We start from the raw sequence: 12,902 nt of genomic DNA, 5'->3' as shown, positions 1-12,902 counted from the left end.
CATCTTGAACGTGGCCCCGTCAGTCCCCCAGTCAAGGTGAAAGTGAAGGCAGCAAGAATCCAAACACATCTGGAGATGCTCATACCAGAGGACACAGAGGATGAAAAGAAAGGGAAAACCATGGGAACGGAGACGGCCGAGCCCCCAGAGGGATACAGCCGGAGGAAGTGTGTGTGTGTATGTATGCATGTGTTTGAGTGTGCGCATGTTATGTAGTCAGTGAGTCAGTGCTGAGTCATCGCTGGGCTGGCCCGGCAGATAGAAACCGGCTTCTGGGGGGGGGGGGGGCGGGCAGCTGGAGGGGCACAAGGGGGCACACACTGAGCATGCTCTGAAAAGTTACAGGAAGGGAATTGGTTGTTGTGACAGGACATGATATCCAGGAACTTCAGTGATGCAATATTTCATGGTACCAAGTTTTCACTCCTTCCCTGACGCACGTGTCCCCCTGGTGTGTTTGATGATGAAAAGATTCGCAGACTTTTTTGCAATCTCAAGAATTCACCACTTTTCGTCTCTGAATGTCGTCGCTTAGGACACGAGAGGGAGAGAGAGATGTGAGCCGCGAGATAACAAGACATGCAACTCCATGTTTAGCCCAACTACGACCCCCCCCTGTCTCTCTTCTGTTTCTTGTGGTTTTCGCTGATCTGTTAGACCACAGTCTCTGACCCCCCCCCTCCCCTCACACTCGCACGCACGCACTACCTGTATTTAGAATAGACACTTCTATGCTGCGTCGGAGGAAGATGGTATGTAAATGTACCACATGTTGTGGTTTGAGAATGATAACCTATTTTAATATCACTGTAGCGGAGGTCTTAGTTTGACTTTGTATAACTGTTGCTTATTTGTAGAAAGCATGGGTGGAAGCAGAAGTATAGTAATGAGTTTCAGTTTGTATATGATGCATTTGTATTTAAAACGTCTTCTGCTGCTTCAGACATCCGTGTGTTCTTGCTAGTATTTCTTTCATGGTGAGAAATTCCACCATCTGCTTTTGTTGAAATAACCTCTCTTTGCAACCGATGCATCTTTTTCATGCTATAGTTTGAATCGGACACATTTATTCACCGAATAACTTGATGAATCTCTATTTGAACTCAATATTTTGTTACATGACTGCCCTTCTACTTCATTAACAGCAACTCTACGGCTGATTATACAACGTTGTATCATCCAAGAGGCTCGACTGTTGCATCAGCTAAGGCCTTTTGTGGTTCTTTTAATATGCGTCCTTCCTCCTACCAATAATCTGCGACTATGTGTTAAGCGTACTCGGGGTCAGTGTTGTATAAAGAACAGGGGCAGTGCTCTCGTTGAATGCATCCTGTTTCCTCATTCCTGTGGTTAACTCCTTAACCATTGTCTCATTTGGTTCAAATCAAATGTAGCAGTTAGTTGACCATGGTGGATAGGTAAGAACACATGCGATGTAGAAGAGCAGACTGTTGAAAATAGAAATAATTTTTTTTAAGTAGCTAATGTGTTGTTCATAATAGGATAAGCCAAACCTACAGCGTTTTACAAAGATATAAAATGTACAAAATGAAGAAATAACATACAGTGTATCAGCATGCTGCAGAAGTGAAGCACTGAACAGTGAATAACAATAAGCAGAGGCCAAGCTGTCATAGGCCACCCACCAAAGCACCACCTCCTCAATGTATGCGAAAAATAAATCCCTCCCCACAAAAAAGCCCCTGGAAAAATAGAAGACCACTTTATAATCGCTGCGTCCAGGATTTCAGTCCAGGAAGTTGGGAACTTTGGTGAATGTCATTTCTGGATTTCCTTTTATATTGTTATAGCCTGCTCTCAAAAGAATGGCAAAGTGACCGAAAAATGACTTCAAAGCAACTTTTACCAGAGACATATCGAACTTTCAGCATTTAATCAGCTTGCATTCTAAATTGTCATCGGAAACCTTTTGTGCGCAGTAATGACTTTTTTTCATGGGTCAGGAGTTAAGTGTAAACGAGTATGTTGGATCATTATCTGCTGCATATGGATATGGGTTCAAAGTAAGCTCCTTTTTTTATTGACTATATTATTAAAGTTGTTGGTGTTTTGGGACAGAAGGAGAAGAATGGAGCAAGAAAATGTGTTAAGCAATTGCGGTCTGTAATGGTTCTGACATGAAATAGGCTTTAAATAAAAAAGCAGAAGAAACTGAAATATGTCGCGTGTAAACACCTTAACACACAGATGGCCAGCAGGCAGTGTGGTGGATTGAGAAATGATCTAACCGTACTTCCTCTAGTCAGGGCCTCATTCAGTGTTTGTCCCAATGACTGATTACTGTTTTCATTCATTTCAAACACTTCACTCTCTGGCATCCATGTCACATTTGGAAGTCATTTAGTCATTTGTATTGACTGCATTTTACTCTCTTCATTCTTTCTTTCATCTTCCAGGCTTTCAGATTTCCTAGAGTTTTTCTCTCATATACGCACGCACAATGTTTTTGCACTTGATTGAATTGACTGTTTTCCCACAAATTGAACGGTTACCAGTTGTCCTTTGAGTGAACTGCGGCCTTCCTTATCTATTAAGATACTCCATGACTGGTTGATTGCCAGAGATTCTTTGCAGGCCAATGTAATCCAATTTGTTCTGTTTAAGATGGAGCTCAGATCAAATCCGACTTTTGGCTGTCCTTTCTCAATATTTGAACCTTTTGGAAGTCTTAAGTAGTTCAAAGACAAGTTCTGACTTTTTTGTCCAGTTCCATCTTCAGTACTCCAGTTCTTTACTTTAAATGATCTTGATTTGCCTCTAATTGCATTTCCATATCTCTCTTTTGTTTGTCCCTCAATCCTCTTTCCTAAACTTTCCATCCTTCCACATATCTCCAAATCAACCCCTCGGCCCCCACCTCTTTTCCCACCTTCCATCTTTTTCTGTCTCTTTTCGACTTTCTTTGTCTCGCAGCAGTGATTCTCAGCCGGTCTGGTTACTGCAATGAATGGTAACACTATCCATCCAGCCAACACCAGCACAACAGCAGGAGAGGGCCCAGGCGTGGCAGCGCCCCCCAGAGGCTGGAGGGAATTCTGCGAGCTTCACGCCATCGCCACAGCCCGGCAGCTGGCTGGACACTACCGGAGCTTCGCCAGAGAGCGAGCACAACATGACGTTCTCCCACCAGAAAACTTCTCCAAGCAGTTCACCGACCTCTTCCAGCAACACTTCAGCTGCGAGGTCGACAAAGATGGCACTCCGCTCAGCCAGAACACATGCTTCACTGGTACTGGTAGTGTCCCCCCCACCACTCCAGTGCCCACTCCCCTTCCATCACAAGGTGTGATTGGTCGATTGCGGATCACATCGTTGTCCGGGGTGCAGGACTATCGAGAGGCGGGCCGGCCGAGTGTTGGAGCGGCTCTCTTCACTGTGGTGTCACCAAAGGTGGAGCCACTGGTGGTGAGTCGGGAACAGGAGCAGCCGCTGCGATGTGCCGCGGGAAACTCGTTATCAGGTAACCCGGTGACGCTCACAGGGTCGACTCGTAGCATCGGCAGCGGGTCATTGGTGATTCGTAGCCATAGCAGCGAGGAGATCTCTGCCACTGATCGAAGTCTGGTATCAGAACGGTACTCCTCTGACATCTCAACCTCCAACCCTACACACGCTGAAGTCACACATTTCTCTGTCAGCCAAATCCAGCATTCAGTGAGACGGCTTTTCAAAAAACAGTACAACACCCCCCCATCCCAGGACCTGTCTCCTAGCAACCCCAGCACCAACACCCTCCCAATTAATGGTGACAGAGTAAGTGGGATTCCCTCTACCAATGAGGAAGGGTCCTCCTCCTCCTCCTCATCCCACTCTTCCTCTTGTCTGAACTCTGAAGCCACGCCGCTGGTCTCTTCACACATGACTAAGGCCGGAGTGGGCTCTAACTTCCTGGATCGTTTCCCGTGGTTACGCGTTGGCAGCCTGAAGCAGAGGAGGTCGGAGGCGAGCGGCTGCTGTAAGGCGGAGCAGCTGAGGTACCTGCTGGTGGACGACACTATCTCAGACACTCAGCACCGCTGGCAACGCTGCCGCCTGCTGGTCAGGAGGATCAGGGACGCTCAAGATGGAGGAGGAAGAGGAAGAGGAGGAGGGGAGAGGTACCAGTTGGAGCTCTATGATCCTCCAAAGGTAAAAACATTTGCTCATGCCTACATAAGTACACACATATGCCATTTAAATTAGAACTGCAACTAATGATTAGCTTTGTTATCAACCGATCTGCCAAATATTCAAGTCATCAAGAAATCGTTTGGTTGATTCAAATATTAGAAACCATTGAACATTTTTTTTCCCAGTATCTAAAAGTCAAGGTTGATGTCTTGAAATGCCTTGTTTTGTCCGTCCAAAGACCAAAGATATTGAGTTGATATTATTGAGTGGATGTTTGTGAAAGCAGTGGCAGTAACCACTTTCAGATTGTACTGATCAGTATAGTAGTTTCACATCCGTGCTGGACCTTTTTTGCCAAAAAATAGTTCATCCACATCCAAAACTACAAATCGAAACCAAAATGTGTGTTTGGCTAAACTAAGCTAATCACATCAAAGTCCAGCTAAGTGTATGTTCTGTAATTCCTGCCTGTTTCTTGCAGTGCAGCAACAATTTTGGTCCCAGAAGTGGCTGCAGTTCTTTCGAGTTTTTCAGCATTGATAAAAGTAGAGGGTAAAAACTATCAACATCACAACATTTGTGAATTGGTACTGGTTTACTTAGAAAATAGAAAAAGAAAATACAAATATATCCCACATTCATAGATTATCGCATTGTTGACATTGTTTTGAACGGCCTATACTCGATGGCTGACAATTCCTCGGTTACTGTTCTTGGTACAGCAGATGCCTGCTTTCATAGGACTGTGTTGAACAAGAATATGCGTCTGCAGTTCTTGCAAATGTTGAGCTTCTTCTCAGAAATCTGCACACAACTGAAACATATACCATCTGGCAGGTTGCTCAACTTGTGTTTCATATCTGTGCAAGATGGATAGGCCTTTGTGTACTTCAATAAGATGGAAACCCACACAAGCATACTAAGAGTTGATTATTGCCAGTTTGCCAAGCTGTGTAACAAATGCATGCTCTAAATAACACACACACAAGCTCAAAGTCATTTCCTGTTTGCAGCTGTTTTAGTCGCAGGGGTTCCCCCCTCCTTTTTCAAATCATCTCTTTTCTCTGTGTTTGTTTTGTTTACATGAACGGTATTTTTGCTGCATCTAAGAAGCCCCTTTTTGGTACAGTTCACCACATGACAAAACAAGACCAAAGCCGTGATGACATTATCTAAGAAAATGCTGTGTTTCATTTAGGGTTTTCATCACATATTTGACTTCAGTGATTGGTTTGTTTTTGTAACCGTGCTCTGATGTTAAGCATGTGTTAAACTAGCTGAAAAAGCCAAAGAGTGATAATACAAGGCCAGTCACAGCTAAGACTAATGGAAACTCAGTAGTAGCAGTGTTGCTGTTAAAACGCCATCATTCGTTTCACACTGATCGAACCTCTTAAGATACGATAAGAGATAGTTGCCCTTCAACCTGATTAAAGAAGCTTGAGGAAATGGAGTCACTTTTTTTTTTTACGAGTGGAGATGGATTTAAATGATATGTGCCATGTTGAGTACAGCCACATGTTTCTAAACGATAGTCATTTTTGCACGTGCATGCAACAAAGCATTTGCCCAGTGTGGCATTTTTGGGCTAAATTACCTCAAACAATCTGAAAGTCCATGTCTTCTTTGGCTCTTTGGTTAGTAGATAAGCTTCCTACACTATTTCCTGTTTGTTGGGGTTTGCTAAAGTCATACACAACGGTTCTAGTTTTTACTTAATGCTTAGCCTCATTTGATAAAACAACTACAAACATAAATGTAAATGAGATTTCATATTTTACAACTAGCTTTTTCAAGCAAGCTTTCTTGAAAACTCATCACAACACAGCAGGATGTTTTTTCTAAGTTGCATGCCTGGCTCCACACGAGACCTCGTAGCATAAAACTCTGCAGATGGGGCTGCACGGCTTCCCTAAGATCCTAAAGTGTGTGTGTGTGTGTGTGTGTGTGTGTGTGTGTGTGTGTGTGTGTGTGTGTGTGTGTGTGTGTGTGTGTGTGTGGTGTGTGTGTGTGTGTGTGTGTGTGTGTGTGTGTGTGTGTGTGTGTGTGTGTGTGTGTGTGTGTGTGTGTGTGTGTGTGTGTGTGTGTGTGTGTGTGTGTGTGTGTGTGTGTGTGTGTGTGTGTGTGTGTGTGTGTGTGTGTGTGTGTGTGTGTGTGTGTGTGTTGTGGTGTTGTGTGTGTGTGTGTGTGTGTGTGTGTGTGTGTTGTGTGTGTGTTGTGTGTGTGTGGGTGTGTGTGTGTGTGTGTGTGTGTGTGGTGTGTGTGTGGTGTGTGTGTGTGTGTGTGTGTGTGTCGTTTTCTCTTTCGCCCCTCTTCCGCCAGCTGCCGCCCTGACCATGGTGCATGATGGTAATTGAGTTTGATGATAGAGCCAGTGTGTGTACGTGCATGCATATTTGATAAGCTTGGAAAGGCATTGCCATGATTTTCATGGCTGATTGCAATGCTGCTAGTTAACCAACTGCACTGCTGCTGTGTGTGAGCTTGGCAGGGCAGAGAGTTTAAGCCTTGGAAATGGCCTTAAAAGGAAGGAGAGTGGTGGCCTTTCATGCACACATCTTAACATACACAAGAAGAAAAGCACATGCCTTTCACCCTAAAAAGAAGTTATTCAAATGCACATTGCACTATGTTGGGGTTGCTGGGTAATACACTGATAGTGTGTTTGTACAGTTGCTTTTTTGTGAATGCAAATGAGGTTTTCACACGTCTTCGTTGGAACCACGCTTGAGCATGCGGCCCGCACACATTTCGTGGCTGCACAGTAGATTCTAATCAATGGGAAGTGTTCATATGTATTTTTCTGTACATCTTTCTGTGTGAAAAACAGCCGTAATATCAGTGAGCTCGTTTTGCACTAAAAAGGAAGCTGCATGGAAACTGATAATGTGTTCGCGTGAGAAAGCTCCAGTCAAGGCGCAGCGCCCTGTCAGGGTAAAAGTTGAGCGAGGCTTTTTATGCAGAGCTAATGTCAGTCTAAACGCAGCTTTAAGCTATCAGGTGAAACCACGCCTGGTACCTTTTAAGACCCCACCAAACAACAAGCAACTGAAAGAAATGTAAACACACTTAGATTCAGATTTTCTGCTTCCATTTATTACATCTTTTCATCTTTTGGCCTCGTGTGAATGACTGGATTTGTCTTTCCAGGATTCTAGTCTGTCATCCATCATTGGAATAAAAAAAATCAAACTATTTAAAGAGAAATTGAGTAAACTACTGACAAATGACTGCAAAGATAGCATTACAGTTGTGGTTCAAACAAAACAACTATTAAACAAAATCAAACTTCTTGAGGTTACAGCTTTAATTAATGAGGACATGATCTCTTTCATGCTTCTTTATTTGCTGTGAAAATACTAATAGTCTGTAGACAGCAATACTAGTTAAACTCTTCAATTTGCCATTTGAAGATGAAAAATGTTCCAGCAGGATTGTATCATTCCAACATTCGTATATTTAGCACCAATAAAGTGAATTTGAGTACATTAAAGTCATCCTAATCGAATTAGTTAATTGGATGAAAAAAGATGTAACATTTCTTCCCATGACAATCTACTTGTTGCACTCACGCATGTGATCCATTTGTTTTGCTGGGAACATTACTAAGATAAGATTAGAAGCATTCATCGATCCCTGGAGGGGGAATTCAGGGCAAATTGAAGATTCAAGCTTTTCAACAAGCAGGCGACGGATTAAATCCAACACTTCTGCTGTTCCGCTCTGCCTATAATAACAATGTGTTGTTCTTAATTGCTTAATAAACTGCCAGTTATATAAGCAGGGTTTAGATTGAGTTTGTTTTGTAGATGGAATGAGCTAATAGCCAAGGCTATATAACTGTTGTGTTATTGCAGAAGTGAATCTTGTTATGTCAGCTGAAACAAGCAGAAGTCTTTATTGCGGCCTCAGACCTTAACCTTAAAGTGTCTATCTTGTCTCGGCCTTTAAAGTTGTGCTACATGTGTCTCCATGAGATCAACCTTACACTGTGACACATAATAAAACAACATCCCCATCCTGCTCTGTTATTTTAGATTATTTAATCATCAACCTACTTTTCTGTATCTGAGCAGTTTTTCTTACACTTTGGAGTTACATTACATTACATGTTACTTGTTAGACGCTTTTATCCAAAGCGACTTAAATACTCAATACTGTGGGCAATCCCCACAGGAGCAATTTTGGGGTGAAGTGTCTTGCCCAGGGACACAACGACATGCTGACTTCAGTGGGGTTTGAACCTGTGCTCCCCTGATCCAAACACCAATGCACTAGACCACTACGCCACACGCCAGTTACCTCATAAGCTTCCTCAACTTTGACTGTCTCTCTTAAATAAGGTCGTTGTTTCTACAGCGATTCCTACTTTTCCTTTAATCTAACGTACAGTAGTCATGGTTACAGACAAGGGTTAGCGTCTTGCCAGGAAAAAGTGTTATTCTGTCTTCCAGAGTCAGTTCCCACAGACTGCAGCAGTCTGATGGCGGATACGTTTCCTCAGACCTCCTGTAGACTTATCTTAATCACCACCCTCTCATCTCATCTGTGTGTGTGTGTGTGTGTGTGTGTGTGTGTGTGTGTGTATATGTGTGTTTGTGCTTTTGCATGAGTTTTTTTCCAGCTCTTAATCCTTCCCACATGTTTTTTATTTCATGCTTGTGTGTTCATGTGCCTGTGTATCATGTTGCTGTTGCAGTTTGTCCTTCTCAATCTGTATGTGTTCGTGCTCTCTCACACTTTTTCCTATATGTTGTTGACATATATGGTGAAAGCTTTGTCTTCGTTTGTTCTATTTTGTCAGCATCATGTGAAACGTTTATCTCAGCCTTCAGTAAAAAGAAAACAGAAAACGTTCCAGTAACGGGCCTTCTTAGAAAACCAACATAATTGAGGTTATTAGAAGTCACAATGCGTGATGTTCTTCTATACCCTCTATTTTTATTTTGTACACGCATTTCTTTGCATCTCTGCTGTGTTTTCCTTTTTCTCTCAGGGACGGTAAGAGAGGAGTTTGCAACATCAGTGGAAAATACTTTTCCAGCGAGCAGACTCTGATGTCCATCTGTTCTGTGTTACTTGTTGTACTTCAGTCTCTCATATGGCAACATGCAGCGTTAATTTGGCTCTCTTGCATACCACAACTAAAGCTCAGAACATATGGGCCCCAGTGTGCTGAAGCAGAAACAGAATGAAACTAACCAAGAGACACACAGGAAACCCAGCAGCAGCCGGCGACATGAGACTGACTGACTGACTGACTGACTGACTGACTGACTGACTGACTGACTGACTGACTGACTGACTGACTGACTGAAAGTTAGGTAGACAACCAGCAGAGAGGAGGACAGATACAGCGAGATTAAGGTGGCTAGGTGTTATACTATTTAGGTAAATTAAGGTTGCTAAGTTATCACAACACATGTGAGAAGTCTCAACATTAAAGAAGACTGTTGCAAACAGTTTTGTATTTGTTAATTTTGCCAAACGAGTAATGTCACAGAACTGATACATTTGTCGGATACGGAAATATCACCTTAGATTATATCTTAGTTTTTTTTTCTTCAGCCCTTCTTCTTCCGGAGACATTGCTTATTCCAATTCATTGATAATGAAAATCATCGTTTGTTGCCACCCTGATTAATTGAAGTAAAACCTCCTGCTTCCTGCTTGCTGCTTTTTGTTTTAGTCACATTTAAACATCATATTTTGGTCTAACAATTTGTATTTGGCAGAGGCCTGATGGAAGTAGCCACCAGTCTGGGCATCGTGCCGTACTTCCAGATAGCCTCTGCTCATATACACACATTTAGAGCAGAGATTATTTCATCAGTCAAAACCATATTTCTCTTTCCAGGGATTGAGTTTCATGAAGGCTACACAAGAAGTGACTGAGTCATAATGGTTCTAGACATGTGCGTGGGTGCTCATGCTCACTTAGGTACTGTGTGTTCACCACATGTACATATGTGAATGTCATGCAACACATTTCTACTAACCAGACAGATCTTGATGAATAGTGACGCGTGGGAGTTGCTGTTCTCCTGTTTGGTTCATTAAACTAGATAATTTAAAGGTTCTGCTTTTAAGTTTCTCTCTGCAGGCCTGTCTGAACTTGTCCAGCGCTTCCTTTTCATTTTGCGTCACAACAGATCTTTATCGTGCACAGCCCACGAGATCCGCGGGAAATGTTGTCCAAAATGTTGTGAGAACAAAGCCTGAGAAGATATTCAGGCAGCCTTCCAGTTGGCTCTGAGTTTGAAAATCCCAATAGAAATAATATCTGTGGTTGTTTGGCATCGTGTTGGTTCCAATGAAATGATCCAATGTCCTGGGTGCTTTGTCATTTGCAGGGTTGTAGGAGGATCTTGATTTACCAAAATAAACTGAAAAGATATGCAGTCCTGGCGATCAGAAATGTGGATCATTGACACATTTCCAATCTCAAGAATACTGCTCAGTGTGGTTAGATTTCTAAAAACCAGGATATGTGTTTATGCTAGTTTCTGTGACCACAACAAATAGATGATTTATCACTCAAATGTGTCATTTCACTTTGTGGTAAACCTTAGGGAGTGGAACATCTTCATAGATGATTAATCTTCTTGTCGTAGGTGGGTGCATAGACTCTCATACATACACATTTAATATGTCTTATAGCACGATGCTTATAAATTTAGAGTCCTCACACACCACACGTGCATGACATACTTGAGGGATTAAGACTCATTAAGAGTATAAAACCAGTGCTGCCAAAGTCTGCAGTAATGACTCTTGTTAGGAACAGAGTGAGTCACAGAAAGATCCAAGTTAAAACCCACACATTTCCAAGCAAAGCACTTTAAATATAGCCATCATCTTCAAAGAACTGCAACCTCTCAGAAGTATTAGACTACACACAGTATGTGCATTTCACAACTACTGCTTTAACTTTTGATCTGGATTATTGTGTTCTTTGATATAAGGTTTGTGATTGCAAAGCACATGTTTTATATATAATCTGCACACCGCTCACACGGTTTACTACAGCAGCTTTTCCCTATCACACCTTGTTCAATTTCTTTTTTTAATTTAGTTTAAAGGACGCAGAAAAACTGTCTTCTCAAACAGAGTGAAAAACATCTCTGTGTGGAAAATGTCTCAGTGTGGGAGGAGTGTTGTGTGTTTGTGTGTGTGTGTCTGTGTGCGGGACACAAAATCTATAGAAACATCTAAAGGAAGTGGAGTGGTTAGAGTCATGTGGTCAAGATGTTTGTCAGATCTCTCGCTGCGTCTCTTTCTAGCTCTGTGTGTCTTTCTGATGAAGATGCTGTCTCTGCCTGCATTAATGAATACTCTATTCAACACATAGCTTCCCTTTGGTGATATAATAACATTTAACCGTTCATACATCGGAAATGTGTGCTTCCCCGCCGCTCATAACCTCTTTGTTGGACTTGCGTGCGTGCATGTGTGACCTACAACCACAGTGCCAGTGCACATGACCTTGCTGAGTTGCATGTGGAAAGCCCCCAGAGCAAAGCTGTGCAACACCCTCATCAGTTTTCTCCTGGCCTATGTTCTCCTTATTCATCATTACCCCTACAGACACACACACTGCAAACAATATGATGTTACCAAACAGCATTAAGTCATGTTGGAAGTAAGTGTCATTGCATGCAACAAGGAAGGTGACATGCTTTGCGGTATCAGAGTGTTTGAAGTCTTGTCCTGTGGCACACATAGCTCAACTGGTGACTCTTTATTAATGATCATACTCTGTGGACGGCACTCTGCTCGACATCATTTGCTTAAAGAGGCAAGGATTGACTTCCAGCAAGATGGCGGACGGGTTAGACCAGTGGTTCTCAAAGTGGGGGGCACAGAGGCATGACAGGGGGGGCGCGAGAGACCAGGAGGAAAAATGGTTATTAAAAAAAAAAGAAGAAAAATCATAATTTGAAAAATTATTGATTCGAAAATAATATGATAAAATACAGTACTATTACGTCTGGGTCTCTGTGTTTCATTAAAGCTCGGCTCTGTGTGTGTGTGTGGAACGAGCCATTTTGTGTGCGTGCGCGAGCGAGAGAAAGAGAGCGTACCGGAGATCGTTGTTGTTAGCTTCTGGTGCTAGCGAGCTACGCTAACTGATATAAGGAGCTTTTTCAACAACAAGGTGGAGGAGAGTCCTCTCCTGTCAGACTGAGAGACTCAGTGAGCTAAAGGACTCTCAGTGTTATCTCAGTGGGTCTCAAACGTTTTGGTCACCATTAATGTAAACAATTATTTCCGAGGCACACGTTTATATGATCATTATAGTTATAAAAAAATAAGAGAATAAATGAAAAACAGGTTTGAAATACTATATGACAGTAAAAAAAGAATAACATTTAAAAGGGTGATTTGTAAAATATCCATAAAGAAAAAGTAAATCTGTTTACAGTTCTGTTTCAAATGGGTGTTGAGAGAGGTATCCATAGATCTCTTCATTTTGCTCTGAAAGTGCACCAGATTGATGCATTTAACTTCAATATTTTAAAATAAATCTTCCCGGGGGAGCATGCCCCCGGACCCCCCTATGCGAGGTACACACACCACCTATAAAAATAGCACTTTACCCCTGCTTACACCTATATGCCTCGAGCCTTCATTGTAACTGTCACACTGTGTATGTGCGTGGGGATTGTTGAAGTAGAAAGTTCCACTGTAGCGCCCGGTACATTAATGGGAAACCCTAAATGTTTGAGCACCCTCTATGAAACGTCAAGCTACCCCACAGCACCCCCAAA

At 42.5% G+C, this 12,902-nt stretch overlaps 1 protein-coding gene across 3 annotated transcripts in view; it reads left to right on the top strand.

Moving 5' to 3' along the window:
• Positions 1-12,902, top strand: part of sh2b3 (SH2B adaptor protein 3) — a 46,896-nt gene that overhangs the window by 12,067 nt on the left and 21,927 nt on the right. Inside the window, exons 1-2 of one of the 3 annotated variants that reach the window (XM_034117502.1) lie at positions 701-752; positions 2,935-4,149. In XM_034117502.1, the coding sequence (XP_033973393.1) occupies positions 2,965-4,149 (1,185 nt within the window). In that variant the 5' untranslated portion in view covers positions 701-752; positions 2,935-2,964. Of the gene's footprint in view, positions 1-700; positions 753-2,934; positions 4,150-12,902 lie in introns of those variants that run through there. The other 2 variants (XM_034117500.1, XM_034117501.1) reach the window with 2 other exon arrangements.

Source organism: Trematomus bernacchii, unplaced genomic scaffold (assembly GCF_902827165.1).
Source record: "Trematomus bernacchii unplaced genomic scaffold, fTreBer1.1, whole genome shotgun sequence".
Lineage (NCBI taxonomy): Eukaryota > Metazoa > Chordata > Actinopteri > Perciformes > Nototheniidae > Trematomus > Trematomus bernacchii.
The sequence above is the reverse complement of the archived record's forward strand: the minus strand, read 5'-3'. Positions and strand labels throughout refer to the sequence as shown.